Genomic DNA, 21,325 nt, shown 5'->3' on the forward strand with positions numbered 1-21,325 from the left:
CATCACAGTTAAAACATCAGTAACTGAAAAGTTGCTGCTGTTTACCCTCTTGTTCCCTTACTTCTTTTTATTCTGCTGGACTGCAAATTAAAATAAAAGATTCAAACCTGGCTTCTGCTGAATGCAGCTTTCATTCCTCCCAGACCTATTAATTTATGTTCTGATTTCAGAACTACAAGGTTCAACACCGTGCACCAGAGAGGGCCACACACTAAATCATTAAAAGCTCTGTTGGTTAAAGCATGTGCACTTTCAACTGCAAGTTAAACTAGGTATAGGAAAAAAAAAGTTGATTTTTCACTCTCCAAAGAAATACCCACATTTATTAGGAGAGTCTTCAGCTTTCTAGGTCCCCTGACTCTTTTATTCATCTCAGCTGCAGTAACCTGAGCCTTGGCTTTGTACCAAAGGGCCACAGCCCAGTTTGAAATCTGTTCTTTCTCACAGGTAGTAAAGGTCTGAGCCTGACTAATCCCATGTGCTTCCCAGGCAGGAGGGCATTGGGTGTAATTTGCCTTGTTCATGGAGCTTTATTTCAGGTATGTGTAGGAGTGACACTATTTAAGTTCATGTGAAATGTAAATAAGTCAGACACAGCTGAAAATGTATTTCCTCTGCCATCCCTATATTGTAGAACACAGTGTCACTTCATATTAGGTTCCATTATGATAATCTTATTTTAAAGCTGACAGTCATGATTTAATGTCCTTGAAAAAGCTTAAAAGTGAGAAGTGTGCTCCAGTTACTTTTAGCAGCCTTAAGGAACCCCCTTTGCCAGCATTTGGAATTGTCATAATTCGGATTATGACACAGCTCACATACCTTTATAAATAAAACACAGTAGGCAAGAAGCCTGACACCAGTTAGTGAGATGTAACAATAACGATACAAGGAATGTATTCCACTCCACCATGAGTTTTGCTACTATTCTGATGTCATCACAAGTTTTGCCTCTAACAGAAAAATCTAATTCTCTATTATTGTCATGTATTATTTATATCTACCCTCTACCCACCAAACCAATGGTCATATTAAAATTCGCCTATGAAAAGCAAAAAAATATTCAGAACAAGCCATCAAAAAAGCATTTACCCTAAGCCATATTCAGAGCACTGAGTGAAAAATAACTTCTGAATTACCTCCTTTCATGTGTCTATAACTCACAGAGAAGAACTTGAGAACCAGGACTGCAGCAGTGTTTGCATTTTTCATCTTGGGTAATGGAAAATTATTGTTTCACGGGTCACTCACAGGTACTTATTTCTGTGTGCCCAGCATTGTAGAATTGTTTCAGAGAGGAGGTTGAGAGCAATGTCAGAGTTTCAGCTTAGAGTGTGATTCAGGTAAAGACTACACTCACTTACTGACAAGTCAATAGTAGAACCAAGGAGCAGAAGAGCAAGCAATGCTTCCCTCACATTTACCCTCAGGTGTGACAATCCTTTCTACCATAGGCATGAAGCCACATCCTACACCATTGCTCCCTCTTTTTGCTCAGGTGCTAGAGAAGGCAGAGCAGTCAGGAGGCATGGCTGGGATTATTCCTGATGGTTGGCTCTCCACTTGCCATTGCAACAGAGCAGTAAGGTCAGACAGTCCTTACTCTGAGCCAGGAAATTAAAAAGGTAGAGACAGCACAGCCTAGCCGTGGCTGTCCTCATGCTGGTAGCTGCACACATCTAAATTTACTCTTAGTTTCTAATAAAAAAAAGATAAAAAGAGGCCAGTCATTTATAAAAACAGTCAATAAATCAGTTCTAAAGAGCTATACTTTTGATAACATTTGATACGCTCCCATGAATGACAGAAAATATTTACACTCTGGAGGGGATGACTTTCACAGTCCATTTCTTAAAATAGTGATTCCATTTTGGGAAAGACACGAGATCTGTGTTCAGGAACAATTCTTCTTCAAATTAATTGAATAGGTTTTCAACTCAGCAGGGGCTCTAACAAAATGTAACCGCAGACAAAACGCAGCCATACACACACCCACGTCCCCTCCCACCCCCCAAAAAAACCAAAAACAAACAAGCCCAGACCCTAAAGTATCTACCAGGCTTGGAGGATGAGCTTCAGGTTTGATTTGTGTCGGGTAAAACACCACTACACCTGTTCTGCCTCAATTTTACACTGTCACACCAGTCTCCAAACATCTTCCTACATGAAAACATTCCCTAAGAGTCCGAAGTACGACATAAAAATGTGCAAGAGAATGTGTTTTCCTTGTTTAGTTACTAAGAATTGGGATGGTTCACACTGCTAAGGTTGGATAAATATAAAAAAAAACAAAACCAAAAACAAACAAACAAAAAAACACATTCTATTTGCTTTGGACGTTCTGTTTTAGAACAATCTTTTTCACCCTGTGTGACATGAGGTAGCAGTTTCTTGTGCCTGGTTTGCCTAATGACTAGAATTTTATGTATATTTGTTGTTTCCATAGCCTAAACAACCAAATGCGTGCTGTTTGGTGCTAGCTGTGAGAGCAGGGGGGTGGTTCCACGATGGGTGGAGGCCAGTGCATAAAGATGATAAAGAAACACAGGACAGGCTTGGAACATAAACTCATCCAGGGGTAATGGTTTAGAGAAGAACATAATTGATGTCCTCCTTTGATCCAGAAGAATGAGGAATCTTAAACCATTTATTCATTCACAAGCAGCTCCTTCAACATGAAGCCACTTGCTCAGGGACTGCGGCCACAGTTGAATTTTTATGAATAAATTCCCCTCCGAAACTTCTATGTCGTTTTCATGGTAACTGAACTGCTATGCAAAGGGATATTTGTGACTGGAAATGAAGGTAGGAGGGGGGAATTAATACTAGTGAAACAGGAGAAAAATCAGGATTTTCAGGTTCACCAGGAAGCTTTGGAGTTCTGTCTGGCTTTCATGATAATGGAAATCATTCTCCTAGGTGAGGAATACTTGCTTCTTTGGATTAAGCATCAGGATTTTCATGCAATACAAATAAGAAACTTGAGTAAAATCAAACAATTTTTAACATTTGGAATGTTTCTTTCAGTCTATTTTTCTGTGAAAGAAGTGAAAAATCTTCTGTGTAGGTGGAGAATACATTTCTCAGCTCCTTTAGGAAAGCTGAGGTGTTCCTGTGCTAAGGCACTAACTTTTCCTAATAGAAACTGAGAAAAATCCTACAGCCAATTCCCCTCTAATTAGGTGATGCAAGTCATCACTGCATGCAATAATTTGTAATCTTAAAGGAATCAAACAGTATCCTTTGACACTTGATGGTCAAAGGTCTGGTCAGTTATATTTCCACATGACTTGTCACAACTCTGCCAGCAGGAACTAAAGGGCTTCACCAGTAACTCTCTCGTGATATACTTATTTTTGGAATGAGCTGCTCTTTTCCCACTGTACTGTGCTGGAGTAAAACTCTATTTTACATGCAGCATAAAAAGAAAAGACTGAATTGCATTCTGGAGGCCACTTTCATTTTTAGGAGAGTTGTCCTTCAACTAGAAGAAAACACTTTAATGGAATAATCCATTAATCTATTAATATTATTGATGTACACTATTTACATGAAGTCCCTACAAGTTAGGGCATTTTCAGGAATGGGAAGTAGTTTTTTCTATGCAACTTCATCAGAAAGACTTAAAGACATTGCAGATTTTAAAGAGCACAAGAGTACTGTGTTCAGTGTTGGTGAGAAAACTTAGTACACTTGAGCTATTAAAAGCAGCTTTTAATAATTTCTCCTAGTATTTATTTTAAAATTTAATCTGCATGGGAAGAAGAATTTTTATTCCTGTTTTAATCCTTTACAGTTGTATAAATTCAGGAAGCTTTTTGTATGTTTTAAAATGAGTTTTAGATTTCTTCTCCTTAGGAGATCACAGCTGCTTGACTCACAGTGATTAAAAAGAGCTTCTAGTAACAAGTGAAAGAATATTAGAAATAATATCAAATCACTTTAAAAAACACTTTTTAGACATAACTTAAATGAATTTACTGTAAGTACGACATATGTCCAGAAAACAAGAGGGAATGGATTTATTGGCACTTCTTTTAGATGACTTGCAAGACTATAAAACCACAGAGAAATAAAGTCATCCTAAATGCAGGCTCATAAAACTCCACATCAACACTCAGTATGATGTTCTTTCTCTCCCCAAATTGATCCATCCGAGCAAGAAAGAGAAATAATTTTAATGGAAACACAAAATACATTCACTGAAATTCCCAAGCTAAAACTGTACTCCCTTTAAGTGGAAATGCTATAGTCTTGTATCGAAAATTACATTATGCTCATTAAATTCCCTGGGCCAAGCCTTGAAATCCCTGATCAGTTATAAGTCACACAGCTCTTTCTCTGCCTTCAGTTCTGCTTTGGTAACTTCTGCAACTTTACCACCACCCTTACTGCCATTTTCAATAGCACATGGTTTTATTTTCTCTTGTCACAGGATGAGACTCTGAGGCAACACAGGTTAGACCCTGTTACCCCTGGGTGATGCTGAGTGCCACATCCACACAGTTTTAAATCCCCCAGGCATGGGGACTCTATCACAGGGCTGGACAGCCCCTTCCATGAAGATAGTTTTCCTAATGCCCAACCCAAGCCTCTCCTGGTGCAGCTCAAGGCCATTTCATAACCCAGGGATTCACATTCCGAGTCACCTACCTGTGTGTGGCTCAATAGAAAAGTAAGGCTGTCCTTCCAGAATGCTATAAACCAGCTTGGCACTATTTCCATACACTGGATCATCTGCATCTGTAGCTGTTACTTTCGTCACAAAGGTGCCTAAACAGAAAGAATGCACACAATTAATGTTTACACTCACTAGAAATTTGCATATCTTGCTCAGAAACTAATTTGAAGCAAAAATTCATTTCCTTGTGAGCTGTATTACAATAATAAGAGAAGAAAAAAACATCAGTAACAAGTTAAAACATTACTTGTGGAACAGAAACAAAACGTTTTTCCTTCAAGCTGATATATGCCAGCAGCCTGAATTTCTGGGTAAAACAAAAACCCATTTAGTATCTGTATTATTTAAGGTTGCTTTGTAGAATGCATTTAAATCTACCTGATAGATCTGTGTAGACTTCAAGCGCTTGCAAAGGAATCATATCAAAGGGATACGAAATACAAGGTTAATAATAAATATAATATGTTGCATTTAAAACCCAATTTCACATTTGAAAGAACCCCGCCAAGTCACAGAGACCACACTGAAAAACAATAATAAAAAGGATTCTTTTTCCTTCTCTTGGCTTGCAGCCATGATAATGATTTGATGTGGCCACAGTGACAGAGTTAGGACAACAACTATTGTCTCTGAAATGAGTCTCTGCCACTCAGGGGGCCATTGCCTAGCCAGAGTTATAAATTCCATACTCTGACAAAAATAAATAGAAAAAAAAAATTAAGGTAAATTGCCCTTTTTATTTTTTAGGCAACGTAGCACTTGCCATTTCTGTAAGAAGAAAAATGGAATGAAATTCAGTTGGTTGTATTAAGGTTCCTGCAGGGACCTTTTTTTTGGCTGAAATAAAAGTACGATGGCATTAATGAGGTGTACAATAAAGACAATATCTGCAGAAGGAGAGACAACAAGAGCAGGAGGGAGGATAAGGGCTGAATTACAAATGCTATGCCCAGAAAGGACAAGAATTACAGCACCCACCCAAATGTGTCCCTTCCCAGATATGCCTCCTGTTCCTTCTCACACTTGGTGTGCTGCTGAATCCAAAGGACAGGTCATGTCAGGACAGGAGCAGGAAAGCAAAGGGGAAGGAGATCCCTTTGGTACAGCCTTGTCCCGTGCTCCCTCCCTCTTTCCTTGTGGGCACAGAGCTGATGTGGCTCATCACAACATCATGATTCCAACATCAGAGGAGGACGTGGGGTTGGCAGGGGTTGGGAAGATGGATAACCCCTCACCCATGGACTGCAAGTTCTGTTGGGACTGAAGCTGTGGCAGGTTTGCTGCATGGAAGTAATGGGATAATTCCCAGGGAAGGGAATGTGGGTTGCAGAAATACATCTTACTAGAGAAAAAAAAAAAAAAAAAGCCTATGGGTTGTACAGGTCATTTATTTTTGGTGTAAATTTAACCATTCTTACAGGGGACATTATCAGCAGAGGGAGGCAGGTCAGTTTGCTGTGCAAGTTCCACCACAGCCCCACCTGGCAGGAAAATCTCTCCTCTGCTCAGCAGGATCCAGAGTGGTCCTGCAGATGATACACCCCTTGGAAAAGGAATATTATGCTACATCTGTCTGAGAGATGCTTGCTGAACCTGTTCTTGCAAAGATGTAAACTGTTCATGTTTTGAAGCTTAATTTGATGTTGAAAGGTGAATTTATACCTAACCTTTAATATAATAGTCTTTAACCTGCCACCAGGAATGAGAAATGGACTTTATCCTCTGCAGGATGGTTGGTTTGTAGGGAATTCATGTCTGAAATTTGCTGTCTGACCAACTACTGATGTTGCTGTACACCCAGACACGGACAGAGAGTGCCTGGGGGCTTTGAGTGGAAATGGTAAAGGGGACAGGTGACCCAAATGTGGTCCCCAGCCCTGAGGCAAGGACAGCATCCTCTGCCTACAGGTGATAGCCTGACTGACCTCCTTCTCATACAGGAAAATATAAACAATAACAATCATGGGGTGCGCCCAGAGGCCGTGGCATAGGGGACAGAAAATAAACAGAATAGGGAACAACAGCAAGGAAGTTTGCAGGAAACTTGAGTGGGAATGTTGCAGGAACAGAGGAACAAAAGGTCCCGTTGTGGCTTGCCCACAGCAGGTACAGGTGATGTACCTGTTTCTGTGGCTCTACCCTAGAAGTTTTGTTTGTAACCTTCAAAGACACAAGAGGTTTGTGCAGAACATCCTGCAGTGGGGCAGGGCTGGAATAAGATAAGGCTCATCACAGAACAGCAAAAATTTTTTGTAAGGGTATTTTATCTAGGCTGTTTCATTTTGTTTCCATTATGTACTTTATACACAAAGGAAAATAAAGAAGTAAGACTGTTGACTTCTTGGAGATTGTGTTTGATTTGCTTAGCTGGCTCTCATTTCAAAGGCCTTCAGAAATAATTACATTGCTTGTTTAGAAAGATTTGGTATATAATGTCTATTCTTATCTTATTTCACTTGAGAATTTCTGAAGAACTTTTTATAGATATTTATTTCAAGATTCCCAAACTTAAATGGGTCTGCTGATTCTTTGATAAGCTTATTCTTTATCCCAAGTGTTCATTAGATATTAAAATTGAATACACCCTAATAAAAAGAGGCAATCAGTGTCTAACACTGCTTCAAATCCTGATGCTCAGCTATCAAGATTTTTTTTCTTCTGACATAAAATAATTTAATCACTTATTGAGGCCTGAGTTCAACTGAAGTTTATACATATATTAAAAAATACACGTGTCATAAATATGTCAGTATTCTCACTCATTATTTATACACACAGAAGGTGGGGGGAGTGGCTCATCCTTCCTTTTCTTTCCTTTACAGGTCACTCAAAATGCAATCATCTCACCTAATAGAACTAATGAAGGGAATGGAAAACTAAAATACTCTCCCTTCTCCTAGAAATCAGCTTCTTACCCACCCAGTCTCTGCCACTCAGCACTTCATTTCCAACCATCACACACTTCTCAGAAGGTCTGCCAAAGTCAGTCATTTGCTCCCAACAATCTTACTGATGAAAATTGTTTATGAAAGATGTAAGCGATCGTGAAACAGAAATTAAAGAAATTGCTTCCACTATGGAAATTAGTTAAGCTTTGGCACAGTTTAAATTTTATCGTGTTTAATTTGATTTTTTTTTCTTTATGCCGTGAATCAAATCTTTTGCAGGTGTGAAATGAGCCACGTTATTCTGTTCTCAGTGGCGATAAGAAGTATATTTAGGAGCAAACTGTGTCTCCCCTGCAGCTGCAGGTGATGTTGCTCCATCAGTGCTGCTCTGGTTCCACTAAGGCTTAAGATGTAGCAACTGATGCCACTCCCACAGGTGACAGAACCCTCTGCACCGAAAGCTTTGGAGAACTGAGAGATTCCTGAGGGTAAAAAATGATGCAGAGAAAGAGGAACTCGCAGCCACGATGGCTCTTGTTTAGGCAATCTCACAGCAGAACTCTCCAAGCTTTGGATTATCAATATTTAAGCAGGATTTTACTCCACTACAGTTATAAACTACATGTACATAAATATTTTTTTACATGCCTAATGCGCTTAAAGTTTTAAAGATAAAAATCTTGCACTGGAAAAGCTGTAAGAATGCAGGGGAGAGCATTTATTACGTAAACGCTCTTGGAAAAACAACATTCTGGGTTCTGCCCAGCAAATAAACAGCGAAGGTTTGTGTTTAATTTTGACTGCATTTTGTTTGTTTCTTTGTCAATGCTACAACAAACTCATTTAGCCAGAGACTATAAATTTGAGATGGTGCCATTTTTACAAGAAAGCCACTATTATAGTCCAAGTCACTGTTGTCCTAATTACAATAATATTGCAGTTTTATATAATCTGGCCCAACAACACAATCACTGTTTCTTTCTTTTCTTTATGTACCTAATGTTGCCTTATGCAAACCAAAACCATTTTTTTTCGAAACATGAGGCAAATTTCAAGAAGTTGAGGTAAAAAACTTTCTGTGTTTTTTCCTGAGGTGCACTTCTGCAATGCTAATGAGCCTTAAATATGAATTAAATTGCCATAAATATGGACTGCAAAGAGATTCAACAGATTTTAATTAATGAACACTTCTACTGTGCTTTAGCCATTAACCAGTGCTGATTGTTTTACTCTTTCAGTGTCAGAGTTTCTTTTTGCAACAGGCCAGCAATCAGAGACACAATTAACACTAAAAGTATTTTTATATGGCTAGGTAAGAAAGGCTGAGTTTGCTGGCAAACTAAGATTAAAAACCATCATAAAAAAAATAAGATGTGTGTGCTCAGCTAGTGCTTTTCTGTTGTTTTGGCTATGTTTTTATGTGCAAGTCAGGGTACACATTCTGCACATTAGTCAGAAAGAAAAATGCATATGCTGCCACAGGGAGTAGGAAAGCAAATTTTTTTTTGGTGTGGCAGTGAAATGTGCGTACTGGGGGAAAAAAAAATCCCCAAAAAATCAAACTTGAATGTTCTAGAGGAGGTAATGCATAGTCGGTGCCAGCAATTTACATGAATCCATATTCAATGAAGCAACCATTTTGTTGAAAGATTGTAATGGCTGGTAAAAATAAATAATGTGACCATAATGCAACCTAGTGGGACCATGTTTTCTCATCTTCCCAGGGACTTCTGGGGGCTTTTTGCTGTTTTGATGCCCTTCTTGGTCTCATTCACACTTCCTCTCCTAATCTTCCCAAATCTTGACAGGCTGAAATCTCCATTTCATTCAGAAGATGTGATTACCAACCTGACGGGGCATTAAGAGATTATTTGCATGACAAAGCCCTGCCATTATTTACCAACTCTTTTGTTTTCCTAAGAGGATCACTGTGCTTCCAACCTCTGGCTGGGTTTGGGCTGGGCTGATAGTAGCCCTGCAGTCAGGGGTGGTCACAGCAAGGCATTGTTTGTTTCCAGCAGGTCAGACAAGCATTCTCTCCAAAATGAAGCCTTTTCTTCACTGGCCCTCTTTGCTATAATCTCACAGGTAGCATGACAGTTGTTGTCATGGTAACAATTTTTTATTGAATAAAACTGCAATAATCTCATAAAAACCTGCATAACTTCTTGACATGTAAATTATTACTGCCTCAAAGCTGCAGAAACTTCTTCTTATTTGTTTTTCATTGTTTCTGGGTTTCTAAATGCAAAAACAGTTTTAAGCATTATCATCTTCTATTATTCTCTATCAGACCATTTCCAAACACAGAATCTATGAATTAGAGGCTTCACTAACCAAATAAAGAAAATGTATATGAAATAGGGATCTGTGTAACGCACTCTAGAACTTGTTAACATATGCAAATTACACACATAAAATATCAGTGCAGAGCTTGGTGTTCATGCAAATATGCACACACATACATTGTAGGTATGTCACATGAGTTTTCTTTTGCAGATCATATGTTAATTCACCCCTACCTTCCCCACTGTACTTCAGTGTATTTTTATTGTTATTATTATTAATAGCTGGATTATTGCAAATGCTTTAAGAGCCCAATACGTGGATCAGATCTCCCAGCCCAGGAAAGTTCTCTCTCCAAAGACTCCAAGAGTCAAATGCCGGGAAAGGGAATGGGAAGTGCAGACAGACAACTGAGGAGAGAGAGATAAGGAGGTTGTCCTGTGTGGCCAGCTGGACTCAGTGATCCTTGTGGGTCCTTCCCAACTCAGGATATTCCATAATTCTATGATTCCATGATGTAAATCACCATGGGAAGCTGATGTCAGGTATCACACACACCCCACAGTGCCCACAGGACATCAGCATCAGGGAAGGGCTTTAAGGGCTGCTTTGAGAACAGTTGACAGAGGTCTTGGGGTCTTCCCACACTTAAGGAAAGAATGTGAAAAACAGAAAAATATTTGCTCTTTCAGTGTCCAGTGGAGTCCTTTCAGTGACAGAAAATGAATGCAAGCAGAGGTGAAGGGCAGAGATATGGGCCAGAATAGTCCACTAAGGGAAAAATGAGCAACTTGTGCTTGACATGCTGGGAGACAGGAAGGTCAGAATGCATTCTCCTGTATCTGTGGTAGAATCCAATATACAGTCATTTCTAGAGGGAGAAATGAGAAAGAAAATCTGTGTGTGTTACAGATGTAATACTGATGTGTTGCTGATGAGAACCATACAAATACACAGATACAAGCTTTCACTTAATCTTCTGCCAAGAGAAAAACAACAACAAAAGCTTCCTTGCAATGAGAAATTGTACAAGGAGGAATAGCTCCCCAAGGGAAATAACAGAATCCTCCTCACTGAAGAGTTCACTCTCATGCACAGGATGCTGGATAATGCATTCTAAGGGAAAACCCTAGAAAGACAGGAAGATTAACTAATAGGGTAATTTGTCTTTCCCAGCTGTAATTTATTTGACTCTAAGTAGTGAAATACTGTGATGCTGTCATGATCTTGTTTATGATGATTAAGGTAAGGAAGCAGGAAAAAGAGGGTTATTCGTACAACTCAGTTTTAGGAACAACTGGCTAAATTAGATACCTTGCTGCAGCAGCTTCCTGCTCTACCTGAGGGAGGAAGAGAGTCATCCTCTCGTGGGATCCTCCTTTCTTGGAAGACCAGAGAGGAATCCAAATTAAACTAGCCAGCTAATGGGAATGCCTACATTACAGTAATGACTCCTCTCTTGTGCTCTGTGCTCAAAATAGGCCACCCCAATCTCTACCAGCCCTCCAGGAACTTCAACCACATAAAGCTGACACACCACTGCACAGGACAATCAGAAACCTTGCAAGACTTTGGGGTTTGTTCACATTATTTTCCATATACATATATATCACAGAATTGTTAAGGTTGGAAAAGACCTCCAAGATCATCAAAAACCAGTCCTTACCTCGTCCCCCAGCCCAGAGCACTGAGTGCCACATCCAATCCTTCCTTGGACACCTCCAAGGCTGGGCACTCCAAACCTCCCTAGGCAGCCCCTGCCAGTGCCTGACCACCCTTTCCATGAAAAAATTCCTCCTGATATCCAACCTGACCCTCCCCTAGCACAGCTTGAGGCTGTTTCCTCTTGTGTATATATATATCTATAAACACCTGTGTGCACTTACATACTTACCTAAACAGCTGTATGCACTTTGTATAATAAATTGCAACTGACATAGCTCATGTTCAGTCTTTTAAAACTAACATAAAACACTGGAGAGACAAATCATGACTTGCTTATTTTGCCAGTTTATTTTATATAAGTAGTTGCATGTAAAGCCACTAAAATGCAGAGAAAAAGAGATTTGAGAACCCAGTACTTTACAGATCTATAGGTAATGCCAGGTGCTGCCCTAAAAGAATTGATAATCTTGACCAAATGTTTTAACACCTGAAAACCATGGGTTAATTAAGGTATCTGAAAGAATCCAACAGGAGCAACTTGATCTACAATAAATTATAAAGTACCACACAGGAAAATGCAAGAAACTGTTTGGTGGTTCCACCGGGAAAATAATCTTTTCATACCTTTGATACACTTAGTGAGGTTTATCTCCAGAAAAAGAAGAGGTATCCAAATTGTTTCTTGCAAATGTTGCATATTTCTCACTGCGATTTTTGGAGTAGGTAGTTTAGAAAGTTAATGAAATCTTTGAGGACTGTTAACATCACGCAGTACGTGTACGAGTCACAACCTCTGAACAACTGAATAACCTACCACAACGTTTTTGTTGATTCCCCATGTGTCATTTTAAGGGTTTTTTTTTATCATGTGAGGGAAATGGGGGGGGGGGGAGAAAACCCACCCATATTGTATGCAAATGTGTAAGTGCAGAAGTGTGAGAGGTGCCTGCTCTGCCCGGCAGAACATCCCGCTGCCAACGGAGAGAGCTGGCAGGCTCGGCACCTCCCAGCCTCACAAGGAGGGCTGGGAAAGGCAGGGCTGGGAAATCTAATCAGCTGCATAGCTTACAGTTTTCTTGTGCATAAACTAATTGTTTTGGAACTGCGATGCTGCCTTTTTAACGTGATATTTTGGAAACAAAAAGTATTTTACGTAAGGAGTACATATTCAGATTTAGGGATGTAGACTCCTCTCTGGCAATTATCCTTGCTGGTGTTACTTGGGTTTACCTTGTGTGGGTCTAACAAGAAAGGACACTGCCTTTTCCATTTTAAGGCTGGCAGTTCTTTTTTTGCTACAACTTATGAGATGGTGCCATTAGAGAGCCTGCAGGTATTCCTTTATAAATTCCCCTGGGTGGCTGTTCGTTAGGATTAGTACACGGTCTGGAACATCACAGGCAACAGTAGAAGGGTAAAATATATTTTATGTTTGGCTTAAAGAATTATGTTTTCCTTTCATGCTGGTTTTTTTTTTTTTTTTTTATCCTCCCTTCATATATCACCCTCGCTATAGAATATTAATTGATATTTGTGAGAGAAGTGGGAAATAGCTACTCTTCTTTTCAGGACTTTTTGAAAGACTGCTTGTCTCTAATCAATTGACTATTTCATCAGCATTCGTTCTGCGAGGTCCCCAGGCAAAGGCAGTAAAATTGGATGATCACTGTACACTATATTACCAAGCAGGAGGGGAAAAAAAAAAAGGCATCATAAGTCTTGTTGATTTCGATGGAAGTTTCAGGTTATGCTCAGGTGTATTGTAAAAAAAAAAAACATAAATAAATAATAAAGCAGCCCTGGCTGTTTACTGCAGAACTGCTTTCATTTATGACTTTGAGCGGGGAGAACAGAGAGCGGCCGGTGTCACCTCCCAGCCGGGACGCTCTGCTGGCTCTGCTCGGGAGAGGGAAGCCCATAATGCCACCAGCTGTAACCCAGGGTGGAAAAGCAGGCTCTGAAATACTGTGCCCTCAGGCAGAGCAGAGCCAAGGTATGGCAGAGCAGAGCCCTTTTGGGCCCTGGGGAAGGGGCACAGTGGAATCTCCAGCCTTGGATTCCCGAGGAAGCCTAGTGACAGCAGCTCCAGGGGCAACTGCTGGGCTGTTTCCAGGGAGAAACAGTGAGTGCTGCAGATTCAGCAGCTAAGCAGAGGTATTGATTCGAGGCAGGGTGGGGAATGACCAGTGCTTGAACTGCACTTCAATCTTATTTTGCCAAATATCAAATGTGTCCCTCAAAGAGAGACATCTAACACAGGCCACCTGAATGAAGAGTTTTAAATGGAATATTGCTCCCCGTGCTCTAAAGCCTAGTCTTTGTGCTAACAGAGTTAATAGGTGTCATATTAATAAAAGTTTCTGGGAAAATATAACCACAATGAATTTAATTTTCTGACCTAGAAGTTTCTGCCTCAGGGTTAGAGCTTGCCTGCATTTTCCATGGTTGAAAAAAGTGAGAATATGCTCCTGACCAGTTGTGTGGCATCTCACAGAGCCTCAGCCTGGCAGGAATCTCTGCTGCTCTGCTTGCTCTCATCTGTCTGTTTGCCACTAAGGCATCATCCACTGGCCAGCAAATGGGCTCATGCCACAAGCCAAGCTGCTTGCAAAAAATGAGATGGCACTCTTTCAACCCCTACCCCTGTCTGAAACAGCTTTTTTCTTCAGAATTTGAAATTCAGCAAAACGGGGAAAAATCCACACTAAGAGGAATTTTAAACTTGCAAGCAAAAGAGAATATATTAGAACCCCGAGTCAGCCTTAATTTCACACAGTCACAGAACACAAAGACAGTGACCTGTTTGATATGTACAAATGGAAGCAGCCCCAAAGGATTTCAGAAGCAGAATATCTGCAACAAGAACAAGATGTTTGTGGCTATGAGGCAGGAATCAACTGGGAAAAACAACAGTAGGACTAGAGAAGCCTGCACCTAAAACTGCCAGAATTTTCTCTGCTCTGCCATCACGTGACCAACATAAGCTGTGTCTGTCTGTCCTTGAAACAGGAACATCATAGGAAGATGTGTTCCTCTGGATGGAACTCTGTCGGGAATTGTGACTCCAAGTCTGATCTAAGAGGATTTCTCCTGTGGAGTTTACCTTCACCAGGTGTCACCTGCACAACTTCTCCTTGTGCAAAGGGAATGCATGTGTGCAAAAAATGGGAAATCTGTGACAAACTGCTGCCATGGGACGGAGAGGAAGGAAGGCAGCATTTGTCTAAGGAACCAGCACACATCAGCAGCTCCATACTAGGGTCCATAGGATTTGCTTCTAAGGACCAGACAGTGCCTTCAGAACCTGAACATTCAAGTACCTGCTGCCACTGGTATGAACTCTTTTGAGCAATCCCATTGATTTGGGCAGTTTTGTGTTGTCAATCAACCAGCTCAGTACACTCTGGATGATACAGGTAGGCACAACTAAAGGGTCAGCTTATAAAGACCAATATCAGTTTCATCCATGGCCCTAACGCTCATAACGATCACTTAAAATCATTAATGCTCATTTAAGAACAATACAGAAAGATAATTTTTAATCAGACCTGGCGGGAAAGGAGAAGTCCAAATAGAACAGCACATACTCAGAAATACATTTTCTCAAGGCTCAACAGCAAGTCAGGTTAGGGAGCAGACAGCCTTGGGGCTGAACACATCCTGCCCAGTTCCTCAAGGTTGTGTATGATGATGTGAAACACATACATGCTCACTAAATAAATCTCTCACGTTAAATGCTCAATGGTACCACAGCTGGGGAATGTGATTATGCACAGGATGAACAAGGAGAGGAACGAGACAACACGAAAATATACATTTTTTAAACAGCTGTTACATTGATGCCATATTTTACAACATCTGCTATTTTTTTTTTTCCCTTAGCTTTTGCACTGCCTTTGCACTTACCCTTTGGGCTAATTTGTAGTTGACCCCAGTAATGCAGTCCTTTTACTCCACAATTTTGTCACAAACTATCATTGATTTAACAGTCATGCTCAGCGCCTTAAAAATCAATGAATACATAGGAAAAAAAAAACCCAGTAAGACAGTGTGGTTGATCTTGATAACATTTCAGGTCAGGTTTTTATCACAACTTTCTAATTTGTCAAGTCATTTTATCACTATTCATATCAGACGTGGAATGTTGATTTCATATGCAGCAAATTTTGCCCTTTTGCAAACAGTTTGTAACTGGAAGAGAACGAATATCTTTGGGAGAAGTGGAAAGCAAAGCTGCACTGTGTAGAGTGAGCTCCTACTACACCTGGATATACTAAAGAACTCCGCTTTTGCAAAAAAAAAAAAGAATAAAAATGATACCATTTCTTATCTGCAGTGGTGCAATCAAGGGCAAACCTTGATTTCAAAGGAAAACATTCCTAAGTAGATGTGCTTGTGCCAAAACTGAAAACTGATATTCTGACTCAACTAAAAGCCTAAACCCATTTCCAGTAAAGACCTTTTCCCCCCAATAAGTAGTTTTCATGGAAGCATTTAAGGTCAAAAATATTATTATTGTAAGCTTTTTCACATTATTATTTTCAAGTGTTAAAGGTGACAGCATTTTTAGACCAATAACAGACTGAATTCCCCTGCACGTGTTTCAAGACGGGTTTTTTTTATGACTGTCAGGGGAATCCTTAATATTTGGAGATTATTAAAGTTTGCCTGTTTACCTTAATTCAGGCAAAGTGAGAGAGAATTCTCTTCCCTTATGTCTTTTGTTCTTTTTCCATCTGTGTCCCTTTTTATTTCACCAGCATGTTTGTCACTCTGGTTCCATCATCTCCTGTCTTTCAACATGACACCCGCTGTCTAAACACTCTTGGCTTCGCTGAGAAGGAAATCAGGAAATTTCACTCCTCATCCCTCTCCTGAAAAAAAAGGATCCTGAAACTAAACTGCTGCGAGACAATACCCACTTTGGCTCCCATTACCAGCTCTGCAGTATGTTTGGGGGAACTCGTGCCTGTGTGTGGCTGAGAAGGTAATACAGAAACAGAACATACTCGAGGGAGGGCGTGGTTTTATCTTTTTCACCCTTTTCTTTCTTTTTCTTTTCTTTAAATAAGTTACAGAACTGGTTCCAATTACCCTTTTGGATCTTATTCATTTACATAATATCCTCTCTGTCTTCGTAGATACATAGATCTATGCAAGCACAGATACAGAGCTCACAGAAAAATGGGGAGAAAAAAAAGATTCATGAGGTTCTTCCTTCCAGAAAGAACTCTTATTTTTTTTTCTTAAGCTTTAAACTGGGTTTTTAACCCAGTGTGGCCTTTTACATTTAAAAGTGATTAAACAAGGTTTACAGACAAATTAATTTATTTCCTATTTGTGAAATGCAATACTGTCACAATTAAGTGATTCCACAGATTTCACCTTTTTGTTCTTTAACTCCTTGAGATAATTACTGTCAGAATTAAAAGATTAAAGTGCATAGTTTCAGCAAAAAACATATTCTCCATATACACTATTGGCTTTCACAAGCAAATTCATCACTTTTGGAGTTGGGGAACAGGGTTTACCATGGTAGATTATATAGGAATTACATAAAAAAAAATCATAAGAATGAAAGAAGAGAAAATTCAGTTTAGTTCTCAGAAGTTGGTGTTGTTTTTTGGTTTTTTTTCTGGAACGTGCTGCTCCCTTTCCTCAAAGAGAGAAATAAATTATTTCAAAATAACTCTGAGCACAGTGACGCGGTGCAGCACTCGGTATGTGTGTGGGTGTGTGTGCTGTGAAGGCAGCTGAAAAGTGAGCATCATTCCCACCACAGATAACACAGGGTAATACTAATCATCTTTGCTCCCAGCAGTGGGAGGAAAGCCATGCAAATCCTTTTGTTTTAGCAGGGAAGCAGGATTTTCCAGATATCACCAAAATATAGAGTGAAACTCAAACGGGGCAGATCGTGGCTGTGTCTGTGTGCTGATCTCCCCCACTGCCACACACACGCTCCTACACATCACACATGGAATGCTGGCACACACATTGAGGTGAATCATAGAATCATGGAGTAGTTTGGGTTGGAGGAGACCTTAAAGCTCATCCAGTCCCACCCCCTGCCATGGGCAGGGACACCTTCCACCAGCCCAGGTTGCTCCAAGCCCCTTCCAACCTGGCCTTGGACACTTCCAGGGATGGGGCAGCCACAGCTTCTCTGGGCAACCTGTGCCAGGGCCTCCCCACCCTCACAGCCAACAATTTCTTCACAATAACCAATCTAAACCTACTCTCCATCAGTTTGAACCCAATTTTCACATCCCCACAGTGTTTCATTCCTGTTCTGGATACTCATGCAAAAATACCACTGGCTGTTACTAATACATCTCTCCCAGCAAGGAACACGAGACCAGACCTAACACAACTATTGGAAAACCTGCATTGTGTTAAGAGCCTTAGCTCTGTGGCACAGAACAATGGAAGGTTATTGCCTTCATCTGTATGTTATAAATTGCTTTCCACAGACATCCAAAAATAAAATGCCTTGTACTGCATCCTCATTACATAAGTACTATATATATATATAGCATATGAGTTCCTCTCCTGTTTCAGAGCAGGATTGATATAAGCACTTTGAGGAAAGAAAAGGCTTAGGAGAATTTTGTTTTATCCTGAATAAGAACACTGCCTAGTAATGCCTGTGTTGCACAAATGTCAAGGCTGCAATTGGCAGTGTGTGGAGATCTCTTTAAGGGGAATTAAGTGGATAATGGAAGTGAAATACTCTTGGTGGGGGAAAAAAATAAGAAAAATTCCTTGAACTCTGAAAGGAGACAGTTTTCTTATAAACGTCATGGAGGAGTTAAGTAATTTTAAGAGGACTAAAACAACTTCAAGAAAATTAAAATAATTTATGGAGAATCATTTAGTGCAGCTTTTGACGTTGCTACCTGTGGGTCAAGAGAGGAAAGAAGGAAATAGTAACAGCAAGAGTTACACTCTCGTCTTCCACTTCCCAGCCTTGAAATTTGGTTCCATCAGAGATTAAGACACTGCCTGTACTGCACAGATTTTACAGTCATTCATGACCCATACAATGCTATGGGAAACATTCTCTGAGTTCTGAAGCAACAGCAGAGAATTAGGTTTTGTTTCTCAGCCAAAGAGCAGGAGTGTATGTTTGTGCTTCTTTAGAGACACAGCTTGAAAGCATTCACAGTTAGGAATGGCACATAAAACACATGGAAGGTCTAAGGATCATAAGGGATAAATTAGCAAATCCTGCATTGTTACAGTAATAAACCTCAGGCCTCTCAGATAATCCACTTCAAATTTCTACCTGCATTTGTGTTGTTAGAACAAACTTGCTGTTGGACGACACTCCGCCATGCCGCCTAAGAATACATAAAACTGTGGAACTGTGGGATTTCAGAGGCAGTTCAATGAAGAACTGCTTCTCTTTCCCCCAACATGCCAGGGGAACAGGTGAAATATTATCCCCCAGGAGCCAACCCTTTCAGCTATTTAGAGCTTTCTCAGATTAAGTTTTATCTTATAAGTCATCTCCCATGACCCTTCTTTACTTTTTTCCCTCCTCTTTCACACTTTTTTCTCAATTGTTTCACTTTCCTTTTCTTTTGCTAATGTTTCATCTTTTATTCCCTTTTACTCTCTTGATCTCATTCCACTTACCGCCTTTAAAACCTCAAGTTAAACAACTCCCTAGATTTTTAGTCATCTGATCTCCTGACTAGTTTCCCATCCAAGTTTTTGGCTTTCTTTTCTCCTTCTCTTTACAGTGAATACTCCTTGGATGGGGGCCATATCTTTATTACAGATTATAAATATTGCTCATATGCACAGATATAAATTATTTTTATAGTAGGCTTTGTGATCAGAAACCACCTTTTCCTGTCTGCATATATCTTCATTTTCTCTTTTCCTAGAGTACCATTCATATGGAGAATAATAGAATTCAATTTTCCTTCTTCCTTCTCCCACTCCCTGCTTTTTTTTTTGTTTTCTTTGACTCTGTGTTATTTTATTTAATTAAGTCATTTTTCTCACCTAGAGCTTGGTAAAAATATCTTCTGAGAGCAGGGCCATATTATGTTTGTGCTGCTGTATAATTAAAAGTAACTAAACAAATTAAGCCTCTGTTTTAGTAAAAGAACTGACGTGCAGGCTTGAAAATTCACATATCAGCTTCAGAACAAGCAATTCAATGCAAGCAAGATATGAAAATGTGCTGGAGAAGGGTTGATTAAAGACATGAAGGCTCAGGTATCACCATCTAGTCAGCACACCACCCTTGTAAATGAGAATGAGTCTGCAACTCCCTGTGCTGGGTGGGAGTGAGGGGATGGTTCTGGCTTCTCACATTCCTCCTCTTTTTAACTAAATAAAACAGAAGGGTGTTTTTGAAACTTTGTGATAGGGTGCTGCTTTATTCTACAAAGTACCTTGGCACTCCCTCAATTACCTTGCTTTGACAGATGTAGACAAATCGCTGAAAAGCACATTATCCTCAACCTAACACTAAAAAATACATTAGAATTTCCTCTGTGTTTCATGGGCAGATTTTGATGTCTTTGCTTTGGTCTGAAATTAAGCCTTTTGGTTTGATGGGTTTGCTTCCATTTTGCTTCAGCAAGAGCTAAAAATCACCTCCCTCTATGTGTGTAGGTAGGGAGTCAGGACCTGAGTACCTCAATATCTACCTCTCTAAGTACATACTTACACATTTGCAAACACAGAACAAGGGACAAACCATGCAAAAAAAATTTCTAATATATTAATCCATGAGGAAATAGATTCACACTAATCCGACAAAATGAATAAATATAAGTAAAACGTATTAAGAAGATTATGTTCTACTCTTTTCTCTTTTCTGCTTTCACACAGTTAATTTCCCTTTTCACCATCTTTTTTGCACAGCTTTCTCTGTTTCCCCCTTCCATCATCCATGCAAATCCTATGGCTAATTGGTTAAGTCCACTCTGGAGTCTAACTATTTATTCCCAGACACAGCATCTTTCATTTCAATGTCTTCGCTGATTACAGTTGCACTGAGAGGAAAACAAATAAGTTCGTATCAACACACTGCAAGTGTATGAAAACACACAAACAGATAATTAAACATCAACAAAATATCAATAGGATTAGAGTGTCACGCCGGAGCAAATCTTGATAAATCCTTCTCAACAACAACACTCTCAACTACAACGTCATAAGGGAAATATAAATTTAGCCCATTAAAGTGTTGTTGGACAAAGACAGACACATTAATACAGCTGTTAGTCATTTGCTTACTACTAAGGGACTCTGCTGTTGTGCTGCAGATGAAAGCTTTGGCCAAGAGGAGATTTGAAAGCATGCAAATTAATGCTAACAACGTAATAAATATCTTATTATTCATCGGCAACTCCCCGGCATCCTGGCAAGGTTTAAACGGGAGCAGTCAGGGGCTGCTGGTGTTCAGACATACCCACCTACAAGAGACATTTCCGGGACCGTGGCGTGGTATGGGCCATCCACAAACTCGGGGGGATTGTCATTGATGTCTTGGACCTTAATAATGAACTCTGAGGGAGGCTCCAGGGGCTGGTTCGTGTCCCTGTCCACGGCCTGGGCTGTCAGGGTGTACTCAGCCTTCTCCTCACGGTCCAGCCTTTTCATGGCGTGAATGTCTCCAGTCTTGTCGTTGATCACAAAGATTGTTCCAGCTCCATCTCCTGACAGGATATACTTGATTTTGCTGCTGCCAGGGTCCAGGTCTGTGTGTAACTGAAAGGGGAAGAAAGAATTATTTTAGAGACAAAAAAGTGTACACCCAGAATTTTTTGGTTTTCTTTTT

At 40.0% G+C, this 21,325-nt stretch overlaps 1 protein-coding gene across 3 annotated transcripts in view; it reads right to left on the bottom strand.

The window, feature by feature from the left end:
• CDH8 (cadherin 8) overlaps positions 1-21,325 on the bottom strand; it is a 154,144-nt gene that overhangs the window by 71,719 nt on the left and 61,100 nt on the right. For all 3 annotated transcript variants that reach the window (XM_027899211.1, XM_027899210.1, XM_027899213.1), the window contains 2 exons: positions 20,961-21,255; positions 4,654-4,773 (listed from right to left, as the gene is read on the bottom strand). In XM_027899211.1, coding sequence (XP_027755012.1) covers positions 4,654-4,773; positions 20,961-21,255 — 415 coding nt within the window. The remainder of the gene's footprint in view (positions 1-4,653; positions 4,774-20,960; positions 21,256-21,325) is intronic.

Source organism: Empidonax traillii, unplaced genomic scaffold (assembly GCF_003031625.1).
Source record: "Empidonax traillii isolate 1590-97213 ecotype Southwest subspecies unplaced genomic scaffold, ASM303162v1 scaffold650:size632282, whole genome shotgun sequence".
Taxonomy (NCBI): Eukaryota; Metazoa; Chordata; class Aves; order Passeriformes; family Tyrannidae; genus Empidonax; species Empidonax traillii.